Raw genomic sequence first — 24,816 nt, forward strand, 5'->3', positions numbered from 1 at the left:
TTACATGATCTCCACGAGGCCGTCAACTCAGACGTAACTCGGCGGGGGTTGGCCAATCAGACCATTTGTGGATGACGGACCCTATGCCGGTGTCGGCGGACTGGGCGCAGCTGGGAGCTATGGCCAAATCCGACACTAACCGACGAATCCATACTTCTGGAGCTACTACAAAACCATCTCCGTTCGCCGTGCAGAGAGGGACTTTTGCGTCTTGAGGTGTCTTAGTTCCGTCTGACCTGTCTCTTCACCTTCATCATGATGGGTTCTACGCGTCACCTTCAAAGGTTCGGCAAGCTTGCGACGGCTTCGCGGCCCCGCACACTGGCTGCGCAATGGCCATCACGGTGCGCCATGAGGAACGCGGGGACGCTGGCTACCTTCAAGGTTCCCAAGGTCGACAACGAGCCCAACGTGAGCGATTGTCGAAACATTGGTCCAATTGATTTCAAGCTGACGCATTGGACCAGAAACACTACATCAAAGGCTCCGTCGACCGCCAAAAGCTCCAGGACGCCGTTGAGCGGATAAAGAAGCAGGGACCTCTCGACATCCCCGTCTTTGTTGGCGGCAAACAGGTACCGTCGACTTCGAACTTCGAACTCATGGCAACAAGATACTCATCAATTTCAGATTACCAGCTCCCGCACTCACACCCAAGTCAACCCCTCCTCGCACGCCGACGTCATTGCCAACTACTCCAGCGCCACTTCGGAAAATGTCCAGTCCTCAATTGACGCCGCGCTCAAGGCAAAGCCTGAGTGGGAGGCTCTCCCTTTTGCGGACCGCGCCGCTATTTTCCTCAAGGCTGCCGACTTGATCTCCGGAAAATACAGATATGACATTATGGCTGCCACCATGGTTGGACAGGGCAAGAACGCATGGCAGGCTGAGATTGACTCTGCTGCTGAGCTCTGCGACTTTTTGAGGTTCAACGTCTCGTATGCCCAGGAGATGTATGCGCAGCAGCCTGTGCACAATGCTCCTGGTGTATGGAAGTAAGTACTCCTACAACGGCACACACGGGACTAAATTGACAAAACCAGCCGCGTCGAATACCGCCCGCTCGAGGGATTCGTCTACGCCATCAGCCCCTTCAACTTCACTGCCATTGCCGGTAACCTGCCCGGAGCTCCCGCTCTGATGGGCAACGTCGTTGTCTGGAAGCCATCCCCTTCGGCCATGCTCTCCAACTGGCTGCTCTACAAGATCCTCCTGGAAGCCGGTCTGCCCCCCAACGTCATTCAGTTCGTGCCCGGTGATGCCCAGGAAGTCACCAAGGTTGTTCTCGGCCACCGCGAATTCTCCGCCCTGCATTTCACCGGCAGTACCGCCGTCTTCCGCAGCCTCTACGGCCAAATTGCCTCGCGTGTCGCCGAGGGCGGATACAGAGGTTACCCCCGCATTGTCGGCGAGACTGGCGGCAAGAACTTCCACCTGATCCACCCCTCCGCCGATGTTAGCAATGCCGTCAAGCAGACGGTCCGTGGAGCCTTTGAGTTCCAAGGCCAAAAGTGCAGCGCCACATCGCGCATCTATGTGCCCGAATCGCTCTGGCCGCAGTTCAAGCAGCAGCTCATCGACGAGGTGTCTGCGCTCAAGATTGGACCCCCCAACGACTATTCCAACTTCATCGGCCCCGTCATCCACGACGCTTCATTCAAGAAGCTCTCCTCGGTCATTGACGAGGCCAAGAACGACTCCGGGCTTGAACTCGTAGTCGGTGGCAAGCACGACTCTTCCAAGGGCTACTTCATTCACCCGACCGTTTACGAGACGCGCAACCCAGACCACCCGCTCCTCTCCCGCGAGCTCTTCGGCCCCGTCCTCGTCGCCCACGTCTACGACGACGCGGCGCCCGAGGCCTTTGCCAACATTTGCAAGACGATTGACTCGGCAACCGACTACGCTCTGACCGGCAGCATCTTTGCACAGGACCGGTACGCCATCCGCTTCGCCGAGGAGGCGCTGCGCAACTCCGCCGGCAACTTTTACGTCAACGCGAAGAGCACCGGCGCCGTTGTGGGCCAGCAGCCGTTTGGCGGTGCGAGGGCATCGGGCACCAACGACAAGGCGGGCAGTGGCAACCTGCTGAGCCGATTCGTGAGCATGAGGTCTATCAAGGAGGAGTTTGTGCCCCTGGAGAAGGTTACGTACCCGAGCAACGAGTAGGCGGAGTGGTTCTTTTGAGGAATAGGTTTCAAACGTTGGGGGGTTTTGTGTTTTTACGGCATCATGGCATCTCTCTGCAGCATCGAACTGCATATATGAATAAAAGCGATTTTACTGTATCAAACTGTTGTCATGCCACCACTCTGGAGCTCCGTATCGAGTAACGCATAGCCTGGGTGAAATATTAGATATTTGCCCACTTTCTTTGAATCCTAACTTGAAATTAAACCTGTAGAGAAATCAATTCGAACTTCAAAAGCACTATTGCAAACAGATGTGATATTGGTTCTCTGCATTTGTCGTCGTTGGAGAGAGCAGACCGTGCGCTTGATGACGAAACCGACATCTGATGGTCCCTGCCGGGTACAAGCTCAGGTCGGTGCGCGTCCAGTAGACGTCGCATCGCAAACGTGCCGCAGCTCCAATCCCAACACCTCTATTCAGGGCAGATCCCACCAACTCGCAGAACATCATCCTGCACACCGGCAAGCAAGAGAAGGTGAAATACCGTCAATCGACCTCAGCAGCCCAGTCCTGCCACATCTTTCGCCCACCTACGATTGACCGCAACCCGACCTCCACCACACCTCGAACATGACCAGCACAACGCCGCAACCGCCGTACTCGCCATCGCCCTCGTCGCACCTGCGCACCAGCAGCATACCAACGACAGCGGCATCGCCCTACCCCGCCGCCGCGAACAACAACACCTCATTCAACTACCCGCCACACTACAGCTTCCCGCCCTTCTTCACGCTGCAGCCCGTGCTCAGCACGCGCACGTCGCAGCTGGCGTCGTGGTCGGCCTTCATCCAGTCGTACTGCCGGCACCAGCGGCGCTTCGTGCTGTCGCTCGTCGACGCGCTCGACTCGGACCTGTTCTGGAACCGCCGCATCGGCAAGCGGCTCAGCGCCCAGGACGCCCGCGCCGTCCTCTCGTACATGGCCAGCGCCGAGGGCGGATACAGGGCCGAGTGGGTCGACGGCGCCGCGGATGGCGGCGGCGGTGGGGGTGGAGCTGGTGCGGCGGCGGCGTCGCTGGTTGGGGGGTTGGGCGGCGCTGCGGGGAGGGGGTCGGCCGTGGCGGGTGAGGGCAATGCGTCGGGGAGGATGTGGATATACTGGCGCAGGCCGGAGGAGTGGGCGGGTGTGTTGGAGGGCTGGGTAAGTTGGTCTGTTTTATTTCGTTGTGGGACAAGAAATTGCTCTCCAAGGGGTTGCTGCTGGGGGTGGTGCTTTGGAGGGGGCTGTCTGATGTCCTTCTTGCTCTTCCCGTTCTTCCTAGGTCTTCTATGTTGGGATTTTACGCTGATATCATGGCGCTGCAGGTCGACGCAACAGGCCAGAAGAACACGGTCCTCACCCTCTACGAGCTCACCGAGAGCGACGCGACGGCATCGCAAGGTAAACCATCCTCCATCTCCTCTGTCCCTCACTTCCTTCCCTCCAAACCCGCTGATCCCCCGACTTCCACACTCGCCGCCGCCATGGCTAACTCATCGCCCCACGCAGAATTCCACGGCATGGACGCCTCGCTCCTCCAGAAATCGCTGCAGGTGCTGGTCAAGCGCGGCAAGGCGCAAATCTTTGGTAGCGACGACTCGCTGGGCGTCAAGTTCTTCTGATCCTAGCTGGTACCGTACATGTTCGGCAGCACACGTGGCGTTTTGTTCTGATCTTTCTTGCTTCTTTGAGATACCCCTCCCCAAACGATACACATTTGTGTGAGGAGATTGATGTGCGGTTGTAGAGTCGAGTAGGGCGAGTGAGTGAGTAAGTGAGTGAGGAGAAGACTTTGTCCTTATTGTGGCTTGCTGTCTCTGGCGATAGTTTGCGGTTGCGGGGAGAAAAAGACGTGCAGTCTTTCGGCGGCGGCGCTCCCTACCTACACCAAGAGCAACAACAGCACATGGAGAAAAAGCAAAAAGAACAAACCAAGCTCTATGATAATTGCGCCTCTGCTTATCCAAGCTACCAGACAGCCGCTGCGTCGTGGCGCATTAATTCGTCCATCACTGCCGTACCCGTGACTGTATTGCAGTACGATCAGCACGCTCTACGCTCCATTTTCCCCTTTTCCTTGCGCGTCCACCTCCTCTTCTCCGTCTTTTGTCTGTTCCAGTCTCGTTCCACAACAACCACCTTTTTCGGCCGTCATGCCAGCAACATGTTTGTATCTACATACATAAGTTCCGCCGAAACGAGACGGAACGAGTCACTGTCAACAACGCGATGGAGCCCGTGCATAGAGCATAGCGCATGGGTAGTGTGTGTAGTGGCGCGTAGAGAACAGTTGAGTGTGAATGAGCAGCCGCGAACGAGACAGGCAGGCCAGCTGGGGGCGATGTGGGTAAAGGGGCTAAGGCAAGGTCAAGTAAGACGGTACCAAGTGAACAACAACAACAGCAACAACAAGAGCAGGAGAGAAAGACAGCAGGGCTATCGGTAAGTCGCGCCAATTCCACGCACTGACCAATCTTTGCAGCTGGAAAGGAATCTAGGTATCTGGGCCGGTGACTTGTCTGTCTGGGTGCCGAGCTCTCAGAGGACACTCACTCATTCACTACTTACTTACTGGTCGAGCAACCAGATACAAAAAGGTGGCAATTTGGTCAGAACAATACAAAATAGCCATCTATGGCTATGTACACCAGGGCTGGCTGACCAACCATCACCACACATGCCCATCTATGCCTCTGCATGTCATCCAAGTCAACGTGCGGCGAACGGCATAAAGCAGCCCCCACTCACTCATCTACGCGCATGGGGAAAACGGCCAGAGGCGGGCACATACATTCCTACGCGCCTACCCACCTCGCCTGTCCCTAGCAAAGACACGCGGGGGCGGTGGAGGGGAAGGGAGAAATGGCGGATAGGCTGCAGGCAGATTCCAACAACAGCAACAACATCGCGAAGACGCCGAAGAAGGCGAAGGAAGGGCGGAAACGGCGGAAACGCGCGCAGGCGATACGCACGCAAGGCAAGGCGATGGAAAAGGGCGCGGAAAAGAGCGAGCGAGCGAGACAGACGACGGGGTGCCGGTCGGGTCGGGTCAGGTCCGCCATCAGCCGTCCTCCTCTCGACTGTTTTCGCTGCTCGTCATGCGTGGGTTGGGTTCGTCAATCGTTCAGTGAGTGGTCAGCACGCATAGGGCGGGGTAAGAAGGGCAATGAGGACACGAGACAAGGTGCGCCATGTACACAAGTTGCGTCGAAGTCTTGTCGTCTGCTGCTGCTAGGTCGGGTATCTAGGCAGCAGGCTGGGTGGTGGGTTTTGGCTTGGGACGTGTATGTATCATGAGATGGATTGGGGGCGGCGATGTGTGCCGGGAGCCAGGTGTATGGCTGGCAGGCAGAGCCGATGGGCCAGACGCCGGGTAGACGGGGAAGCATGGGGGCAGGTGACTCGATGCGAGGCGAATCGGATCAGCTCGCTCTGTCTCTCTCGCCTGCGGACAGAGTTACTCTTTCAGATCAAGGAACAGAGGAGCGAATGACCTCGGGATGATGGGAACACAATCGGCTGCATTCGTGACAGGACATGACATTATTCGTGGTTTGGTATTATTTATGCCAATGGCTTCGAGAGTATTTTGGTACACGGAACAGACCAACAGCTCTTGTCTTTGCGAAGACCCAGGGAAGATGTGGTGGTGGTGCGGCGCGATGTGAATAGGGAAAACCAAGCTGTCATTCGCCGACACAATGAGAATTGGTATACGTTGTATCCAGATGAAGAAAACGGTCGTGGATGGGTGGACGGGCAGGCAAGCGGGGTCAGTCGGGTCGGAGAGTCAGTGTCAGATCAAGTGTTTGGTTTGGTGTGTGGGGTGCATGCATTGAGCAGCTGGTGCCTCATTCGAAAAAAGCAAGTCTGGGCCGAGGTGTTGATCAAGTCAAATGCTCCTCTCGCAATTGGACCCTTGCCATGTGCGCCCAGGGTTGGCGCAGGGACAGAGTGGGATGATTTTTTGTTTTTGTTTTTGCGGAGATTGTCGGCCCACAACTCATGGCTGCTGAATCTGTTGGTTTTGAGCCACGGCAGCGGCAAGACCTTCGGGGGCCTGGCGGAAGAGGACGATTTCCGATTGCTTGAAATAGCGGCGCGCGTCTGCTCGGCGTCAGTACAGGCCAGGCATCGAGCTGGGGTTGCTTGCCTTCGTCTATCAAGACCAAGCTGAGATAGTAGCGTGTCGAGTATTTCTTGTTGACTTCGCGGAATGTGGGGGTCAAGTCGAAGCCGCCCAGGAAGAGTCTAATGGGAATCGTCTCGCCTTGGACATGTCAGCCAGAGTCGCGTCAGTGGCGCCGACAAGCTTACCTCGGGATGGAGAACCGTCCATGATCTGTAGTCTAAATCAGCGCATGTGTAGAAGGCGGTGAGGGTTGTACAAACCTCGAAGCGCACCAACGTCTCGCTCTCGTTGTACTGATTGGGCGGGGCTCCTGTTGTCTCGCGGCGAATGATGGACAGCTCCATGTGTTTTATCTTTAACCGCACAAGCAGGAAGTAGATTCTCCCTACAATGACATCCTTGAGATGGTACTTTGATTTGGAGTACTCGAATTCAATGTGGAGGCAGTCTTCAATGCCGACGTCCATCTTGATGGAGCTGTTTGTCTCGGGGGGTATGCGATAGGAGTAGACCCAAATGTCCTTTTCCCGCACGACATCAGCCATTCTCCGCGACACGGTGACGCGCACAAAGTAGCGCAGGCGGACGTTGATGCCATTGTATGACTCGTACTGCTTCTCGACGTTTTTGAAGTTGAAGTCGTAAGTCTGGGGGTGCTGGAGGTCGCCCGGGGCGGCAAGCTCTTGGCCGAGCGAGAGGAACTCGTAGTGGTTTCCGCGGTCAAAGAACATTTCTTGGGGGACGGGTCAGCAGAGCACCAGGTGACGCAGAGGCAGGCGGGACAGACCTATGGTGCCAATGAACTGGACCTTGATGCCCATGTGCTCCAGGCGCTTGCCATCTTTGGGACGAATGGTGACCTGACCCTTGACAGATTCTCCATCCATGTACAGAGGGACCTTTTCCCTGCGGTTCTTGTCCAGCTTGACGTCGACGGTGGCGCGCTCATCGCTGTCCTCGAGGACAATGTCAATGTCGACGGGGGTGGAGAAGAAGAGGGACATGGTGGGGGTGGACTCGTGCGGAGGGCGGAGGGGCGGTCAGAGAGGGAGGACGTGATTAAGCGCGTCGGAGCGCGTCGGTTCGAGGTATTGGCGGAGGAGCAGAGGTTGGAGGGCCAGTTTGGTGCGCGTGGAGCGTAGCTCGAACGTCAGGCAGCGGAGCTGGGTGCATGGCGGCGGGCGGGAGCACAGCTCAGGAGCTGGGGACGGGGCGGACGGGGTGTGGCTGACGGGGGGACTGTTTATCCGGGGCTGGCGGTGCAGTCGAGTGGCGCAGGCAGTCCTGGCGTCGTGTCTGTTTCCTTTGTGTTTCTAGAAGTCTCAGCCTTACCTACGGTACCCAACTGTACGAGACCCGACGGTGCACAGTGTGAGCAGCGACCGGACCACGTCCCACGGCCCACGGCCCACGGCACAACCCACTCATTTGCCCAGACGCGCGCGAAATGCGACACATGGTTTGTTTACCAGCGCTGGAGGCTCCGGATGAGGCCACAGCCAGGGCAGCGGCAGCGGCAGCGGCAGCGGCGGCCGCTACGCAGCGCTAGGTGCGGTCCCAACCTACTGTACTACCGTACGACAAGGGACGGGAATCCGGTTGCCGATGCCCTGGCTGCCTGTACCCCCACGCGGCATCCCACGGGCAGTTCAAGCATTCAAAACAGCAAAAGACTTCTTCCATCCATCCATGTCGCGGCCAGCGCACAGCACAGCAGAGCAGACCCGAGGCCAGAGCGTTCCGCTTCCGCCAAAGTTAGTTTGCCCAATGCAACTCAGGACCGCGCAACAGATCTGCCTGCGCTCCCCACGCCAAGACAGATGCCCTCTTCAAACGCCGATGGCCTCCTATTCGCCCTGACCCCCCCGGCTTACGGTTCCCGCCCAGGCCAGTGATGTCAAGCGCCCTTGCGGCTGGCTGCACTGCCCTGGGCGAGCCCAAGGATGCCTCTGCCTTCATAATGCGAATCCGCGTCCGCTCCCACTTTAACCCCAAACCTCTCCCCTTCCTCTCAACTCTTCTCGTTTGATCCTCCAGCCCACCGCGTCCTGCCTTATCTTCCCTCGCCTCCTGCATTTCGCCCTCAACATGTTGACTTACGACAAGACCCCGAGCATCTATGGCTCGGCCCCGACAAACAACACCATGTCTCCTGCCCTTCCCACCACAAACGGCGTGCGCCCGCCTCCCCACCACCGCCACATCTGGATCATCACTGGCCCCGCGGGCTGTGGAAAGAGCACCGTGGCCAAGTACCTGGCTGGCCAGCTCCAGCTGCCCTACATTGAGGGCGACGAGGTGGGTCTTGCTTGCGCTTGCCGACTCCATGCGCCGCACCGCACCGCTGACTCATCCCCCCCCCCCCCCCCCACAGTTCCACCCAAAGACCAACATCGACAAAATGGCCGCCGGCATCCCACTCACCGACGCCGACAGGTGGGATTGGCTCATCCAGCTCCGCGAGGAGGCTGTCAAGCACCTCAATGTTGGCGCCTCGGGGGTTGTCGTCACTTGCAGCGCCCTCAAGAAGAAATACCGCGACGTTATCCGCGTCGCATCCTACAACAACGCCAATGTCGTCGTCCACTTCGTCTACCTCAAGGCCCCCAAGGAGTTGCTGCTCCAGAGAGTGCGCTCACGCGCCGGCCACTACATGAAGGACAACATGGTCAACAGCCAATTCGAAAGTCTCGAGGAGCCGAACGACGAGGAGCTGTCGCGAGACGTCCTGAGCGTCGACGTTAGCGGGGCCATGAGCGAGGTGCAAACGCTGGCCCTGAGAGTTGTCACCGAGGTGCTGAAGCGAGACACTCTGGTCTCGCCATGACGGACGCATTTTCCTGTCTCGTTGTAATTCTGTTTGATATTTTCCTTGTCTCACTTGGCGAGCATTGAGCGATGGCATCAAGGGCGCACTCAAAAGCGACAGCTTTGGTTAGGATCATGGAAGGCGTTGGAATCCCCGGTTTACCAGCATAGTACGTATCTAAATTTACGTCGACACTTGTCTCTGCAAATCGAGCATCGGGCTTTGTTGTCGATGTCATCAGCCAAGGCCAAAGGGGTTTCTGGAGCCAGACAGGGACAGGCCAACGGGATCCATGCCATGGCACCTGGGCATCGATCTGATTCCGTCCGCCTGCTGACTCACCCCGCACTACTACCCCAGTCCCAGGCCCAATCCCCGCCCCAGCTCCAGCTCCAGCTCCTCCGCACTCCGCGCCCCGCTTACCGTCGGCTTTGTTGATGCATTCAACATCCCACCACAACTGGGATATATCCATCAGCCGCGCTGTCTTTTCATGAGTAACTCTTCACCATGAGGCACTTCTTCACCGGCGTCGTCCGTCCTGCATCGAGACCATCCCTCCTGCTGAGCCCCCTCCGCGCTGCGACGCCTCCCTGCCATTGCCCCGCGCACCTGTTCCACGCATCGGCCAGACGCACAGTGGTCAAGCCGTACCTTTTGGCCGACATTGGCGAAGGTTTTTCCCCCTCCTCCCACATTTCCGGTCGCCTGCAGGGGCTAACGAAAATAGGCATCACCGAATGTCAAGTCATCCAATGGTTTGTTCGCCCGGGCGCCCGAGTCGAGCAATTCGACAAGATCTGCGAGGTCCAGTCGGATAAGGCCACTGTCGAAGTAACCGCCCATACTTTGCCGGACCCAGACATCATGTGCCAACCACTCAGCAGATTACATCTCGATTCGACGGCGTCATAAAGAAGTTGCACTATGAGGCAGATGAGGTGGCCAAGGTCGGCAAGGTTAGTTGCCAGGGCAGCAATGCATCCACCATGCGGTTGACTGACTGCAGCCGTAGCCGTTGGTCGATATCGACATACAAGGCGAAATTTCCGCTGCAGACGCGGCAATCGTAGAGTCACCAGACGTAGAGGCGCCCGCGCAACCCGGCCAAACATTACCGACGTCATCGGGGCAACCTTCAAAAGCAAGCGCTCCAGATGCGTCGACAGGGGAAACGCCCATCCGTCCCAATCAGTCCTCGGAAAAGGCTATTCGTGGCAAATATGCCAATCTGGCCACACCCGCCGTTCGGCATATGCTCAAGCAGCTCAACGTCGAGATAACCGACGTGCAAGGAACTGGAAAAGATGGGCGGGTACTCAAGGAGGACGTGCAAAGATTCGCTGCATCCAAGGTCAATCCACCACATCCAAGCGTTGCGGGCGCACCTCCAGCTCAGCTACCAGAGGATCTTACAGTCCCCCTGACGCCCATACAACGGCAAATGTTCAAGACCATGACCAAGTCCCTTTCAATCCCACACTTTCTCTACACGGACAGCATTGACTTCACACCCCTCAACGACCTCCGCCGCAAACTCAACTCTACCAGCAACCTTCTCGCACCAACCCCTTGCCCCAAACTCTCCGCACTCCCTTTCATCCTCAAAGCTGTGTCCCACGCCCTAACGCGCTTTCCCTCCCTCAACGCGCACCTCGACGATTCATCGCCCTCGTCGCCCAAGCTCATCCACAGGGCCTCGCACGACATCGGCATTGCCGTCGACTCGCCCTCGGGTCTGCTCGTCCCCGTTGTCCGCGCCGTTCAAGCGCACACCATCCACAGCCTGGCAACCGAATTAGCACGCCTGTCAGCCCTCGCACGCGACGGCAAACTCGCCTCCGCTGACCTCGCCGGGCCCTCTTTTACCGTGAGCAATATTGGCAGCATTGGTGGAGGTGCTGTTGCTCCCGTCATTGTGCCTCCACAGGTCGGCATCCTCGGCGTCGGCCGCGCTCGCGCTGTCCCGGCCTTTGCACCCGATGGCAGTGTTGTGAGGAGAGACGAGGCAGTGTTGAGCTGGGCGGCGGATCATCGCGTCGTTGATGGCGCCATGGTGGCAAGGTGCGCCGAGGTGGTGAGGGCGTGTCTAGAGGATCCGGCTGCGTGGCTGGTTGTCATGAAGTAGCGTCGTTGTGCTACATGGCTGCTGTATGGCATCGGTGTTTATGTGTTGTTTCATCTGTGCAATTCCTTTGTTGCATCTTGCATCATTCATTGCATTTGCATTGCATTTGCATTGCATAAAGAAAAGGAGACATACTTGGAAAAAGAGGGAAATGCAATTCTAGACCATTCTTCCACCAGCTGCTCGACTTTCTTCTCTTATTCTCTGTCAAGCTTTCTTCCACCGCTGACTGTTCGTTTCTCCCTATTTTCTCTCTCAATGCTCACAATCAATCTAGTCACGCGACACCACATACCACTCCCCGGGATCTCCCAACCTACATGCACCTACTCACCAAGCGACCCCTTCCCGGAGCGCACATACACACACAGTGTACCTTGGCCGTGCTGTGGTGCTTCCTCTCTCCTAATACCACACTTCACCGCACAGTCAGCAGTACGGCAAGCAAGCCTTGACCGGCCGACGCAATGCGGCGGCAGGCGACGGTGGTGGCGGCGGCGGCAAGCAGCGGAAAAGCGGGCGACGCGGGCGGTTGTGGCGGTTGGCTTCGGCTAGAAGAGGTCGCTTCCAGGAGCTTCGCTGTTGTTTTGTGGGTGAGAGGCACGGGGGAACGGGGGTTGTCTCTGTGTTTGTCTCTGTGTTTGTCCCTCACTGTCTTGTCTGGCTTGGGTTGTTGCGAGGCGAGCAGGGAGGAAGACCGACGGTATGAGCTGCGGGACTTGTGTGTGCGTATGGGCAGTGTAGCCTTCATTGGGTGATGGAAGGGGCTTTCTCTTTGGTTACTTGTCAGTTTCTTCTAGTCATCATCGTGAGAGGATGAAATAGGTGTTGGATGCCAAAGACACTGTAGATACAACGTGTAAACCCGCGAACCAAGTCGCGCCTTCACTAGTCAAACACTTATGGCTCTGCGAAGCTCTTCAAGCTATACTTCACAAACAGTTTTCAGTGACGCCCCGCCCGCCATACACAGAAACGTCCAACTTGCCTACTGCCCCAAGCGGCTAAGCTTTTCCGCACGACCCGCGGCGCCGGTTAAGCTTACTTAGCTCCTCTCGCGAAGACAGTTGCCTCTTTGGGCGTCGGGGCTCCTTCCTTTCTTTGTCAACAGCAGCAGCTGTATATCTGCGGCTGTGTCGGCGCGCTCTTGTTGCGATTGAGAGGCTACGGTAGGTGTCGAGACTAGACAGACTGTCATGAAGGCTAATTGAGAAGATTGAGAAGCATTTTTTGCTGCGTACGCCATGGAACTGTCTCTTCGTGGTAGGACAAGGTATGGTAGCTGTCTTCGCACAGCTATCCAAATCCGACTTACACACATCTCATCCATTCTTCCAAGCCGGCAGCCCGGCACAGCGGATCTCGGCACCCACCACCAGACGAAATCCATCCATATGTAATCAGACGGGGAGACGGCTCACGGCAGCCAGAACCAGGAAACGACACCTTCTCGCCATACTCGTTGCAGCACAGGTTGCGCAAGAATCACCACAGGCGGATGCGCTTCCGCGTCGTGCGGTTGGCACGGAGCATTTTGGACGCCGTCGCTGCCGCTCGCCCAAGGGCACACCATGTACATGCAAGCGCGTAGCGGGAGCAGCAGCGCGGCTCCCGACTGGCGCGGTCGGATTTAAAGGGGGGTTTGGACATAGGGTCTGCCTTGGGTCCGATGTTCAAATAGTGCTGAATTTGTGTAGGCTGGACTTCGCTTCCCGGCTGTCTCTTTATCCTTTGATTTTGCTCCGCTGCTCGTCGTCGCCCGGTTATTTAACTTTGGTTGCCAACGCTGCCGTTTAAGAAGACGTGAATTACACCTGACAGACACCTCCGGTCTTCACGGCGGACAGAGTTGGAAAAGACGTTGCGCAAGAGGAGGAAGCAAAAATGGCAGACCTGGACGCCCACGAGAATGCGAGCACCTTGGCATCTCCTCTGACCTTGGAGAGCGCCTACTCTGAAGGTAAGACGGATCCAGTCCACTCTGCACCGCCGTAGAGTAGACCACGACAACGAGCAAAGAGCAACAAGCCGAAAACAATTCTAACACACGGGTTACGTTGTCGGAACAGAGCCGCCTTCGTACTACTACGAAAAAGACATAGACTCAGAGCGCCTCAAGCAAACCGACGCATACGAAATCCTGATCAAGCACAGCGGAATCCCAGAGCAAGACGTTCTGAAGCACGTCAAGGAGCAGGTGAGTCGCCGTCATCGGCCAGCAGCATAGCAGCACAGCAACACTGCCGAGCGTTAACATATAACCTTGACGAATTGCCCATCTTTTCGGAGGTGGGGCGCTTGGGCGTGATGATTTTCCAAGTTGGAGTTGGTGGACTTGGAAAGTCATCACCCCCAAGCGCCCTTCCTCTTTTTTTGTTCTTTCCACTTTTTCTACCCCAAAAGAGCATGTGGTTGTGCGTCTGTTCGAGTCGGGCTTGGCGCTCACGTCTTTATCATCTCTCTCCTGTCCTTTTTTGTTTTGTTCGTCCTACCTGTCCGATTTTCCGAAAGAGCCGAGAGAGGGAAACCAGCACGCTGACATGACATGTCGCTTGCACAGAGAGACAAGGCGTGGAAAATCTGGCCGTACCCGTGCATCGGAAAATGGCAGTTTCTCGACTGCGGCATCAGCAGCTCCGTCGCGTACTCCGAGGTCCTCGAGCGCGTCAAAAATGGCCAAATGTACCTCGAGGCTGGCTGCGCCTTTGGCCAGGATCTTCGCAAATTGGTCAGTGAGGCTCTCAACCAGAACACTTGAAACCGCTCGACTTGGCAGCACTTCTCCTGCAGTCTATCGGGATGTATTCAAGTGGACTGCTCGTTCTCATTGTCAACCCATTGCCATCTGACGCATAGAACAAGGTCAGCGACGGCGCACCGCCCGCCAACCTCATCGCCACCGACCTCTCCGACGACTTCTGGCAAGTCGGCTTCTCGCTCTTCAAAGACGAATCTCGACTCGGCGTGCGCTTCATCGCCGCCGACGTGACAGCCGCATCGAGCCCACTCACCGCGCCGCCGCCCGCTGGCATCGCCGGCTCCGTCGACATCATCCACGCGTCTTACTACTTCCACCTCTTCACGCGCGCCGAGCAGCTCGAAGTCGGCCAGCGCCTCGTCGGCGTGCTGCGGCCTGTGCCGGGGGTCTTGCTGGTCGGTCGCCACGTCGGCAACAGGTTTCCCGATGAGTATGTGAAAAAGTCTCCGCACAAGGACGGGAAGAGTGGGAAAACGGCGTTTCGTCACAATGAAGAAACATGGAGAGCGTTGTGGGATGAGATTGGACAGCGGACGGGGTCTAAGTGGGAGGTTGAGTACAAAGACTTTGATCTTGAGCCCAAGTGGGTGCCATTTGAGGCAAAGGGTTGTATCGTGCAATTTTGGGTGGTGAGGCGCGTAAGCAAAGAATCGTCTTTAGCTGCTTTCCTTGACTATGAAGGAGACAATGATCTTATTCTTGCATGATATGTCTCAGATATTGTCGACCTACAGACACCATCTCAGGAATGAAATTCGCCCGATACCTGCCAATTCATACAGATCAGGTCGATCATGCTTTGCGGGAAGGAGCCAGTAATGTGAAAATGCGGCCATTTCAATCGGAAAAACGCCCTGCGCAAACTCTATCCCGACTTTCTGGGACGCAAAACTGTGTGAACCCCTTTTTGAATGACAAACCACCTGTGGCGATGATCAGTATCATGTCGGCCGACCAAACACACAGCGGATTTCAGATTGGTCTCATGGAGACAGCTTGACTTACCGGCAGTCCTCAGTCCACTCAGCTTCTGGGTCCACAAGCTGCAAATCGTAGCGCATAAAGAGTGTCGGCACCAACTACCAAGTGTCAGAGGAATATCCGATTAAAGGGGGAAAAAAGTACCTTGGACATTTCCATCCAACTAATGTCTGAAATCTGTCAGCTGTAATCTCATGTTCTGATTGCACTCAATTTACTTCGTCCAATGCAAGTCCTCGCTCCTGACCCAAAGGCGAAAAAGAAGCGATGCATGTCGTCGCTCTTCTTCTCCAACCATCTCTCAGGGCGGAAAGCTTCAACATCTTGGCCGTAGACCTGCTCGTTCCGGTGGACGACCCAGGGGTTGACGCCAACGATGGTTCCAACAGGAATATATGTGCCATCGATCTCTGTCCCTCCAGGAGGCACGACACGGGGAAGACTCATTCCAACTGCAGGGTGCATTCGCAGTGCTTCGTACATGACCGCTTGGAGGTATGGCATGCTGTCGGCTTCAGCAAGGGTGAGAGGGTCGCTGATTTTACCCTGGCTGTAAAAATCGTCAATCTCGGCTACGAGCTTGCGCTTTACTTGCGGATTCTTGAGTACGTAGTAGATGATGGCGCGAGTTGAGATGGCCGTTGTATCACTTCCGGCGAAAATGTTGGACGAAGCCATGGAGACAAGGTCGTTATAGTCAAACTGCAGGGGCTTCTCCTTGTGGACGGTAAAGAGCTTGCTGAGAATATCCTTGCGGTCTGTTCCTCTGTCTTTGCGGCCTTCGGTTTCTCGCAGAGCAAATTGTCGAAGAGATCCATTGCGTGCAGTCAAGGCCAGGTGATTTCCAATCACGGGCTGCAGATAGTCGTGGAGCCAGAAGAGCCAAGGCACCTGTCCGACCCACGAAGCGGATTGAAGTGCGTTTTCAATGGCTTGGAACGAGCCGTCGTCGGCACCCACCTCCATGAACCCAAACGCTTTTGAAAAGGTGATTTCGCCAATGATGTCAAAGGCAAACAGTTGGACCCAGTTCCCCATGTCCACCGCTCTTCCCTGCCGCTCTTCCATTTTTCTCATGAACAATCCAATCGATTCGTTGACATATGGCTCGAGGTCCTTGAGTGCTTCCATGGAGTAAGCCCTGGCGACAAGGCGGCGATGCTGGCCATGAATGCCTTCATCTCGGCCAGCGAAAAGATCAAACTTGCGACGACCCTGCCAAACGCTGTACCAATCGCTCTTTTGGAATTTGGTCCCCGCGCCATAGATTTTCTTTATGGAGTTGAGATCCGCAACGCTGACCTCGTTTGGGCCTATTCGGACAAGACTGCCATGTTTTGCGTGGAGCGCTATCATTGTCCGATGGAGGTCGCCCGTCCATGAGTGCTTTGTGATCCAGTATCTCGAAATGCTAGCCCAGAAAGGGCCAGGGATGCTGGCAAGAGGGGAAAAGAGGCGCTGGTAGACAACCCATGCTGCAAGCGATGCAAAAGTGGCGACAAGCAAAGCCACGGTCGTGTGGTTTGCGACTGAACAGTACAATTCATAGAGGAGAGCCATGTCTGGAGTTGGTTGTGAATGCGCAACTCTCAAGAACGAGCGCCAGTGTCCAATGTGTACGTCTCGGCATGTTCGAGATGTGGTCGTTAAGGTGAGGGGTCAAGACATGCAAGCTTCTCGTGTGCGGATATATCCACAGCGCCGGGATTATGCAGAAATCTGGGGTAGCTCGACGCTATCGACCAGTGGTTGCTGAGAAATGGCGGATTGTGGATTTGACGGCCATGACAAAGGCTGGGGGGGTGTGGGTTCGGTGGATTCGCTGCAATGGACGACGTTCGGTGGCCGAGGTAGTGCTTGGTAGGTTGACCTGTGGCTGATGCATGGCGAAACAAGGCGAGTGTGATTGGCCGACGGGACGAGACGCAGCCCGATGAAGATGGGTGTTGTGGCTGGAGTGGTGGTCGAGTTGCCGTGTCCGCATTCCGCTATGGCTGACATGCCGACTCCAGAATCCGGAGGACCCGTATGACGCCTGTGCGCCCCTTGCTCCCCGCACCATTCTCCCACAACTCGTTCGCGGCTACCGTTTCGGGTCCATCGTTTGCTACAGCGTCAATGGCCGATTTTTGTACCCCTACCTGCGCCACTTTGCCGAGCTTCCTTCGCTATGACGGCCTCATCACGTCCGCCTGCTGCCCTCCATCTGCCTTTTCCAGTTGCCGTGAGATAGTCCAAATATCGCATATTAAGCCTTTTCCCCTAACGCCTGTCTGTTCCTATACTCCTCCGCCGTCCTCCTTCCCCCCTCCCCTACGGATAGCCCAAGATGGAAAAGTACGACATTGTCATCGTCGGCGCTGGTCCCGTTGGACTGATGCTCGGATGCCAACTCCAGCGATGGGGCTACAAGATCAAGCACATAGACAACCGGCCAGAGCCGACGCCCACAGGGCGTGCCGACGGCATTCAGCCTCGCTCACTGGACCTGCTCCGAAACATGGGGCTCAAGCGCAAGATAATGTCCCATGACCCGGCAAAGGTCTACGAAGTCGCATTTTGGGATCCCGGCGCGAATGGTATCCTCAGAACTGGGACGTGGGCAAGTTGTCCCGACTTCATCGACGCTCGGTACCCTTTCACGACGCTGCTGCACCAAGGGTTGATCGAGCGAGCGTTCATTGAAGACATTGAGAAGAATGGCGGCCAGATCCAAAGACCATGGACCATCACCGCTTTTGAAAATGACGGTAAAGATCCAGAGTACCCGGTTTCTGTCAGCATAGCCCACGTCGATGGTGGAGCAAAGGAAGACGTGCGAGCAAAATATCTCTTCAGCGGAGAAGGTGCAAGAAGTTTTATCCGAAATCAGCTAGGCGTGGAAATCCGGCACAAGGATCCAATCGCGCACGTATGGGGCGTGATGGACGGCGTTGTCCAGACTGATTTCCCGGACATCAAGGTAATAGTCTCCTCGAAATCTTCGTAGCGGGGCTGACCTGTGCAGATGAAATGCACCATCCACTCCGATGCTGGATCAATCATGGTCATTCCTCGAGAAGACAACATGGTCCGCCTGTACATTCAGATTGCTTCGTCGACAGATCCGGACTGGAATCCACGGAAAACCGCGAGCGAAGAGGACGTCCAGAATGCGGCCAGGAAGATCATGACGCCCTACAACATCAAGTGGGATCGAGTCGAGTGGTACTCCGTCTATCCAATCGGCCAGGGCCTTGCAGATCGCTACACACTCGACGAGCGAGTCTTCATGGGCGGCGATTGCTGCCATACGCACAGTCCCAAAGCTGGCCAGGGAATGAATACGGCTTTCCTCGATGCGGCCAACTTGGCCTGGAAGATTCACTATGTCGAGTCCGGCGTTGCAAAGCGGGATACTTTGAAGACGTACGAATCCGAGCGCCGCCTTATTGCGGAGAATCTCCTCAACTTTGATTCCAAATATGCCAAGCTCTTTTCATCGCGCATCCCCTCGAGCCACGAGGTCGGCGCTGCCAGCGCGCAGGCAAAGGGCCACAGTGCCGAAGAGAACGAGTTCGTCAAGACCTTCAAGGAGTCGTGTGAGTTCACTTCGGGATACGGCGTTGCGTACAACTCCAACATCTTCAACTGGTCAAGCTCACACCCAGCGCGCTCGCCGCTGTTCCTCTCATACCAAAACGGCACGAAGCTTCGCACAGGTCGCATCCTCCATAACGCGACCGTAACTCGCGTTGTCGACGCAAATGTGGTCCACCTGGAGCAGCAGATTCCGCTCAACGGTTCGTTCCGCATCTTCGTCTTTGGCGGCAAACCGCAGCGCACAAAGGAAGCGCTGGCCGATTTCGCCGCCGCCCTCAACAAACGCAACAGCTTCCTGTCCGTGTTTGAGCGCAAGGACAAGGACTCGGTCTCGTACCACGAGCGCTACAACCCGCACTCGCACTTCTTCACCTTTGCCACCGTCTTTGCGGCACGAAGGAGCGAGATTGAAATCCTGGAGCTGCTGCCCGCCCTGCTGGCGCGCTACAAGGACTTGGTGTTTGCCGACGACATTACAGACGCGCGAGAGCCAACCGCAATCGCGGCGGCTCATGCAAAGATGGGGTTGAGCGACGAGACGGGTGGTGTAGTCGTCGTCCGGCCGGATGGCTATGTTGGCGCGGTTGTCAAGCTGGTGGAAGGATCGGGCACTGTCGACGCCCTCAATGAGTACTTTGACTCCTTTGTGGATAAACCGGTTGGAGGCGAGAGGGCGCAGCTGTAGATTTGTAGCGTGACGTGGGGGAGTTGAAGCAGTTGCATATTGGCGCGTTTTTAGCGGAATGTAAATCTTTCAAACGAGTTGTTTGTTGATGTTGCGACTGTCGAGAGAACGCTCATGTAGAGCGGGACGTGATGGTCATACGCATCGTGCTCTTGTTGCGAGACCTCTTCGCAGCTGGAGAATTCGCGATAAGCCATCATCGCCGCTGCTTCTTCATTTGCAGAGAAAATTTTGTCGGAAGCCAGCTGTGTGCGTCTCAGCCTGTGAAATCAGCTGGCATTTCTTCTTCTTCGGCAAACCCGTCTTCGATTCTGCTGAAAACATGGATAAAGTTGGAGACATTCGCTAGTAGGTAGGGCGGAAGAAAGATTTGGATGGTTGTGGCACCACCGAAAAACAGCACCCAAGCACCTCACGCAGCATGCCTTACGTCATCCATCGCTCTATCATCCATGCCGCTTCAGCACAGACAAACACAATCACTCGACACCAAACGCTCTTCTATAGCCCCTGTTGATGACATCCTTCGTCCGTTCCGCAGGGCCGCCCTCGCTGTGCGTAAAGCGCTTGATTCCGCTCGCACCGCGCGCAGCTCCAACTCCGTGTCCCGGCAGTCGCGGGGGCCCCAACTTCTTCAGCGCCAGCAGCCAATCGCGCCGCGCATACCGCAGCAGCAGCATCCAGATGGCGCCCAAATTCGCGCCAGGCTCCGACGAGAGCCTGTTGACGCAGCAGACGCAGCAGCTCGTGCAGGAGCGCGGGTGGGAGTTGGATCAGGAGGAGATGGGGCTGCGCAAGACGTTTGATTTCAAGACGTATACTAAGGCTTTGGTATGTGTTTTGTTATGCTCTGATCCGCCTGTAGGCCGCATGGCTCTGCGTTGTCTGTCCGAGGTGTCCTGACTTTCGGGTTGCGCTATGTAGGACTTTCTGAACATAATCGGCGTGAGGAGTAAATCTAGAAGCCACCATGCTACCATGACCATTGTAAGTCTGCACCTATCTAACACCTTCACCACCTCTCCTGCTATCTGAGTGGATGTGGCAACATACGAAATCTTATCAGCAATCAAACTGATGCGAAAAGAAACCCTCCACCGTCGACGTGCACTGGACAACCCACGTGCCGCGCGGTCTCTCGTCCAAGGACGTCGACATGGCGCGGTATTGCGACGAGCAGGCGGCGGAGATTGGCACCATTGATAAGGGCCAGGGCATGAATTGTCGAACAGGCAAAGCTTCTACTTCTTGATCAAATGGATGGATTCATAGTGTGCAGCTTATTCTTCAGTTGCTGCTTGGCTGTCTATCCCGAACGACGTGTTTTCCCGCATCCAACTTGACCACGGCAAAAACAACGACCAACTCCTCAGCTAAATCAGGTCCTTTCGCAAGTGCAATCCCCACCAAGCCGTCTTTCCTTCCTTCCTTCCCCCCCTTTTCCCACAACTACATCAACTGGCCATCCCTCCGAAAGAAGCAGCCATTGACGTACGACCGGCGCGAATCGACGTCCGGCAGAAGCGGCGGTGGTGAAAGGGGGTAAAAGTCATCGTACGCATGACGTCGACGGCTTTTCACTTTTTCTTCGACAGCGACCGAGAGCCTCGTCGTCAGCTTCACGCTCTCTTTTTCTTTTGGGTCGCTTTTTGTTTTTCTTGGAGGAAAAGATCTAGAGGGAGGGTTGAGGAGCTAGATGGGTGTATTTTGCGAGTCAAGGTGCTAGGCAAACGCCTCCCGCGCCCGAGTACATTTTGGCAACGGATATGTCTGCTGAGGCGTGGGTGGTGCGTCGCGTCCCCCAGTGACGGGCGGGCCCAGAGCACCCTGCTGATTATTATCTGCCCCAGAGACGGATATGATGGAGATGAAATCTGGAAATGTGGTAGAAATTTTGGGGGGCTTGGGCACCCCCTTCATCACTTCCTCATCACGCCTGGTGAGGCGAGCGCTCCGCCACGATGCTGCGTCTGAGCAAGCAGCAGGAAGCGCACCGCCATCACGCAGGGACTCATACCGTGGACTAGATGGAGGGTGGAAATAGGTGGGCAGACACGAACGAGAACTAAGCCCGTGACTCACCCATGTCGTGGTCGTCGGCGTCTGCCTGCAAGGCGCCCGTCATGGTTTTGGCGTCGTCACGGCCAATGTCGAGGTCCTGCTGGCTATCAGGTATCCGCGGGTTGTTCGTCTGTCGAGAAAAAGGAATCAGCCATGGTGTTCAAGGGAGCATCCAAAAACCTTGCACGTCACATCCGACGTCGGCGTGTAGTGGTGGTTGTGGTGGTGGTGCCGCACCGACAACAACTGCTTAGCCTGCTCTTTCATCCACTCCACGTAGCCGTCGAACGCAAAGGGCGGGATGAGAGAAGGGCTTGGAGCTGTACTGACTTCTACCACCTTGTCGCCATCGACCCGCACCTCGTAGTCCCGGAGTTTCCGCATGAGGGCCAGGAAGTTGCTTTGCTGGAACTTTTCGCTTGTATCGTGCGATACGCTGTCAAGAAGCTGGCCCGCTGTCCGTGCTAGCTCTTCGTCCTCCTGGTTTGGCACGTGTTGTTGCTCCTGCTGGGCATCCTCTCTTGCATGCGTTTGCATAGCCTCCAACTCCCCAGCTACCTCCAGCTCCCTGGCCTCCAGCAAATCAGTCTCGAGTCGATATTGCTCGTTGATATTAGACGAGCTGAGGGATTTCAAAGCTCCGTCAGCATTTCTCTGGGCCTCGCTTTGTAGAAGCGCGTCGTGATCTTCCACGGTGTCTGCTGAAGCTCGGTCCAAGACTTCGCCAATCCCAAAGTCTATAGTCTCAGACGAACGAAACCCTCCAAGTGCGGCTTGCTCCTCTGTCTGCGCTCTTTCTAGTGCGTCTCTTGCTCCCAAGTCTTGGCTCTCGTGTGACGATCCAGTTTGCTCAGGTGCCCTCTGTGCTTCTTCAGCATTTAGCATATCAGCGTGTGCTTGTTCGAATGCCTTTTCGAACGCCGCGTCATGCTGCGCCGTCTGAGCGAAGGGATCGTGCTGTTGGCCAGGTGCAGGCGAGTTCAGGCTTCCTTGCGCCGACATGAATGGTTGGTGTTGTTGTAGTGATCCATTTCCCCATCCCAGCGTCGGCGCGCCTGTGTACATGGAAGTACTTGGAGCATGCGATATCTGCCTCGAAGCTGGGGCCTGCGGTTGTTGCCGGAGAAAGTCGTTGCTCCATGACGTCGTGTGATTGTGGCTTGAAGCTTGAGGGTGGAAGCGATTTTGCTGGGAAATCATGGGTGGAGGCGGGGAGGAGACATGAAGTCGTTGGAAATCGGCGGCCCAGTCAGGAAGCCCAGCGGGGCCTGTGAGATTCGGCTGCGGGATGCTGTGCGGAGGCAAATGCATGCCCTCTTGCGGTCGACCCGCTTGAAAGGCTTCAAACTCGGGATCCAAGATTCCGGCATTTTGCGCAGAGTTCGATCGGAAATTCTGGAGAAGCGTCAGCAGCGAAGGCAGAGAAGTCGGGTTGTGCGCCACACCTGCGACGGCGACGGTCGAGAGACGAGTCGGTCTTGCTGTAGAGTCCGATCTACAGAGCTGTGCTTCTGGAAGTTTTGGAGCGCATTCGACGGACCGCAAAGGGCGTCGGACATCGTGAGAAAAGATGACAAGATGAAGAATGCAGGTTGGGTATCTCAGGCAGCGAAACAAAGTGAGCGTGGAGAAAGTGGTGGTTGTGAAGTAGAAACAAGCGCGGGAGGAATCCTGGTCGCTTGACCTCCGCCTAGGCCGAGGTCCATGATGCAACCCGGGCGAGGTAAACGATAACGATGCTAGTGACAACCGTCGAATCACCAACGTCCTCACTCTAATTTTGGCCTCCGACTATCACGACATGATTGCACTATGAATAAGAAGAACAGCAATTGGGAAAAATCTTTCAATTCGCTCTACTCTCTGTTTCACCTGAGCTCTGCAAACCTCCTCCACTCAGGGTCCTCTCTGAGCCGATCCAACCGACTCTTTTCAACACCAACGTACACCTCCAATCCTCCGTCCGGCAGTCTTGGAAATACAGCTTCCAAGCACTGCAGCATACCCGTGACTGGAAGTCTCATGCTGTGAATCTTGCCGAGCGCGGTTCCCCAATCCAGGTCAAACACGGGGTAGTCTACCCAAGTCGTAAAGATGCAGCCAATCCCGGGCACGTTCAAGAATGCAGTCAGAGGGAGGCGGTGGACATCCTCCAGCTGTTCTACCAGCGACGCAATTTCATCGTAGTAGCTTTGTCTGCTCACATCCTGAAGGGTGCGTCTTATCGCCATGGCCAAATCCGCCAGAGATGCTTCCGTCAGCATCTTTCGAAGGTCCATGGTGGTGTGCGAAAGGGTCCAGAAGTTACCCAGCGTCTGCGGGTGTATGGGCACATGCATCCGCCTCCGCACATCCAAAGTCTCGGCCAGAATCGATTGCGGGTTGCCCTCCATGGTGTCCAGGTCGTGCTGAGCGCTCATGACGGTGCGCCAAATCAGGGCTGCCATGGCATCTGCTGTGGAGATGTATTCGGTTCGCTCCGACTTAGGGGTGATCTTTGCATTTTCAGGGGAAGCCTCCGCTTTGAGCTTTTCCACAGACTCTGGTGAAAAGTAAAACACGTCTCCGAGATGGTTGTCCGCTGCGAGGTTGGGCGGCAACTCTGTTGGCGTAAAAGGGATGTGCGTGAACTGGGGATGGTCTTCGAATTTTCCCGGATTCTTTCCTGTGCTCCTCAAGACTTTCTCTCTGTCACTCCAGTGGAGTTGGACAGGATCAGCGGTCGGGATTCCTTGGGCCCATCTGCACTCCTCGGCCCAAACCTTTGTCCATTCGTGGATGGTGGTTTGATCTGCCCAGGCGTGGAGGATGCACAAGCTCAGAATGACACCTCCGTTGATGAAATTAGGTCGGACAAAGGTCATGGGCATGCGCTCTCCTGGTGCAGGCCAGACTCCATGCGGGCAGAGGTCCTCAGCGCGGAAAGCAGAGGCCGGGAAGTGCTTGTCCTTCAGCTCCGAGAAGCTCGGAAAGTCTGCGCCGCGGAGGTCCTTGACGGTAAAATCTTCGATCTCGTCGCCATACTCACGAAGCTTCAACATGCTGCCTTGCTTGGACGACAAGTCGGGAACAGCCTCGCAGCCGAGTATGGCGGAGCGGTTCTTGGTCGCCTGGTAGCCGCGGCGGAAGATATCTGACACGACGTCAATGTCATAGTCTTCGGCCAATTCGAAGACGTAGAAGTATCGTATCCATCCCTTGGGAAAGATTGGCTCGAGGGGAATGTTGGAAGGGGCAAAGTTCGGAGCGATTGAACCCATGTTGAGTGATTGAGGGCCTCGATTGAGTCGGTCGAGTTCACGACATTCCATAATAGCCCATCTTTTTATACTCGCAACTGGAAGAGGACATCCGAATGAGTTGCGAGGGCCGCGCGGAATCAAGTCAAATCTGGAAAGTCACCTCGCATATTGGGTGGGTTTAGGGGCCAAGAGTGATAGCAGCGGAAAGGGCTAAATCGCTGGCCAGTGGTAGTCGTCGGTAAGCACATGTAGGCAGCAAGGGATCG

The 24,816-nt window shown here is 56.0% G+C and overlaps 12 protein-coding genes across 12 annotated transcripts; 8 read left to right on the top strand and 4 right to left on the bottom strand.

The window, feature by feature from the left end:
- Nucleotides 1-139: 139 nt before the first annotated feature.
- Nucleotides 140-2,420, top strand: J3D65DRAFT_627234 (Aldehyde/histidinol dehydrogenase). The gene is made up of 4 exons (XM_066800523.1): nt 140-411; nt 468-575; nt 631-995; nt 1,044-2,420. The coding sequence occupies exons 1-4, from the start codon at nt 256-258 to the stop codon at nt 2,167-2,169; spliced, it is 1,755 nt and encodes a 584-aa protein (XP_066654469.1). The 5' UTR covers nt 140-255; the 3' UTR covers nt 2,170-2,420.
- A 343-nt stretch (nt 2,421-2,763) lies between these two features.
- On the top strand, nt 2,764-3,794 carry J3D65DRAFT_668499 (putative vacuolar protein-sorting-associated protein; the record flags this gene model as incomplete). Its single annotated transcript, XM_066803124.1, has 3 exons — nt 2,764-3,333; nt 3,498-3,573; nt 3,682-3,794. The coding sequence occupies 3 exons, from the start codon at nt 2,764-2,766 to the stop codon at nt 3,792-3,794; spliced, it is 759 nt and encodes a 252-aa protein (XP_066654470.1).
- A 173-nt stretch (nt 3,795-3,967) lies between these two features.
- J3D65DRAFT_401333 (uncharacterized protein) lies at nt 3,968-5,096 on the top strand. Its single transcript, XM_066795928.1, has 2 exons — nt 3,968-4,614; nt 4,760-5,096. Exons 1-2 carry the CDS (start codon nt 4,079-4,081, stop codon nt 4,902-4,904), a joined length of 681 nt encoding a protein of 226 aa, XP_066654471.1. The 5' UTR covers nt 3,968-4,078; the 3' UTR covers nt 4,905-5,096.
- An 829-nt stretch (nt 5,097-5,925) lies between these two features.
- J3D65DRAFT_401381 (vacuolar protein sorting-associated protein 26B-A) lies at nt 5,926-7,549 on the bottom strand. The gene is made up of 5 exons (XM_066795929.1): nt 7,092-7,549; nt 6,565-7,037; nt 6,490-6,514; nt 6,326-6,442; nt 5,926-6,279 (listed from the first exon to the last, which is right to left on the bottom strand). Exons 1-5 carry the CDS (start codon nt 7,306-7,308, stop codon nt 6,176-6,178), a joined length of 936 nt encoding a protein of 311 aa, XP_066654472.1. The 5' UTR covers nt 7,309-7,549; the 3' UTR covers nt 5,926-6,175.
- Nucleotides 7,550-8,288: 739 nt separating this feature from the next.
- Nucleotides 8,289-9,267, top strand: J3D65DRAFT_627251 (thermoresistant gluconokinase). Its single transcript, XM_066800524.1, is given in 3 exon segments — nt 8,289-8,602; nt 8,679-9,222; nt 9,237-9,267. 2 exon segments carry the CDS (start codon nt 8,393-8,395, stop codon nt 9,129-9,131), a joined length of 663 nt encoding a protein of 220 aa, XP_066654473.1. The 5' UTR covers nt 8,289-8,392; the 3' UTR covers nt 9,132-9,222; nt 9,237-9,267.
- A 488-nt stretch (nt 9,268-9,755) lies between these two features.
- J3D65DRAFT_529250 (2-oxoacid dehydrogenases acyltransferase-domain-containing protein) lies at nt 9,756-11,241 on the top strand (the record flags this gene model as incomplete). Its single annotated transcript, XM_066796657.1, has 4 exons — nt 9,756-9,789; nt 9,844-9,947; nt 10,001-10,072; nt 10,129-11,241. Coding segments are annotated over 4 exons (1,323 nt in total), but the record flags the coding sequence as incomplete, so codon positions are not given.
- A 1,732-nt stretch (nt 11,242-12,973) lies between these two features.
- On the top strand, nt 12,974-14,939 carry J3D65DRAFT_401685 (uncharacterized protein). Its single transcript, XM_066795930.1, has 4 exons — nt 12,974-13,201; nt 13,311-13,438; nt 13,802-13,969; nt 14,104-14,939. The coding sequence occupies exons 1-4, from the start codon at nt 13,126-13,128 to the stop codon at nt 14,704-14,706; spliced, it is 975 nt and encodes a 324-aa protein (XP_066654475.1). The 5' UTR covers nt 12,974-13,125; the 3' UTR covers nt 14,707-14,939.
- Nucleotides 14,580-16,774, bottom strand: J3D65DRAFT_401314 (cytochrome P450). Its single transcript, XM_066795927.1, has 4 exons — nt 15,199-16,774; nt 15,125-15,150; nt 15,005-15,078; nt 14,580-14,922 (listed from the first exon to the last, which is right to left on the bottom strand). The coding sequence occupies exons 1-4, from the start codon at nt 16,538-16,540 to the stop codon at nt 14,865-14,867; spliced, it is 1,500 nt and encodes a 499-aa protein (XP_066654476.1). The 5' UTR covers nt 16,541-16,774; the 3' UTR covers nt 14,580-14,864.
- A 217-nt stretch (nt 16,775-16,991) lies between these two features.
- Nucleotides 16,992-19,326, top strand: J3D65DRAFT_627274 (FAD binding domain-containing protein). The gene is made up of 2 exons (XM_066800525.1): nt 16,992-17,942; nt 17,988-19,326. Exons 1-2 carry the CDS (start codon nt 17,310-17,312, stop codon nt 19,245-19,247), a joined length of 1,893 nt encoding a protein of 630 aa, XP_066654477.1. The 5' UTR covers nt 16,992-17,309; the 3' UTR covers nt 19,248-19,326.
- A 331-nt stretch (nt 19,327-19,657) lies between these two features.
- On the top strand, nt 19,658-20,597 carry J3D65DRAFT_627278 (pterin-4-alpha-carbinolamine dehydratase). The gene is made up of 3 exons (XM_066800526.1): nt 19,658-20,078; nt 20,172-20,234; nt 20,335-20,597. Exons 1-3 carry the CDS (start codon nt 19,764-19,766, stop codon nt 20,497-20,499), a joined length of 543 nt encoding a protein of 180 aa, XP_066654478.1. The 5' UTR covers nt 19,658-19,763; the 3' UTR covers nt 20,500-20,597.
- On the bottom strand, nt 20,495-22,943 carry J3D65DRAFT_627284 (uncharacterized protein). The gene is made up of 4 exons (XM_066800527.1): nt 22,754-22,943; nt 21,639-22,703; nt 21,330-21,438; nt 20,495-21,020 (listed from the first exon to the last, which is right to left on the bottom strand). Exons 1-4 carry the CDS (start codon nt 22,865-22,867, stop codon nt 20,962-20,964), a joined length of 1,347 nt encoding a protein of 448 aa, XP_066654479.1. The 5' UTR covers nt 22,868-22,943; the 3' UTR covers nt 20,495-20,961.
- A 233-nt stretch (nt 22,944-23,176) lies between these two features.
- On the bottom strand, nt 23,177-24,568 carry J3D65DRAFT_603826 (transferase family-domain-containing protein; the record flags this gene model as incomplete). Its single annotated transcript, XM_066798234.1, has 1 exon — nt 23,177-24,568. The coding sequence occupies one exon, from the start codon at nt 24,566-24,568 to the stop codon at nt 23,177-23,179; it is 1,392 nt and encodes a 463-aa protein (XP_066654480.1).
- Nucleotides 24,569-24,816: the final 248 nt, after the last annotated feature.

This window comes from Phyllosticta citribraziliensis (genome assembly GCF_038025025.1).
Source record: "Phyllosticta citribraziliensis strain CPC 17464 chromosome Unknown J3D65scaffold_7, whole genome shotgun sequence".
NCBI lineage: Eukaryota > Fungi > Ascomycota > Dothideomycetes > Botryosphaeriales > Phyllostictaceae > Phyllosticta > Phyllosticta citribraziliensis.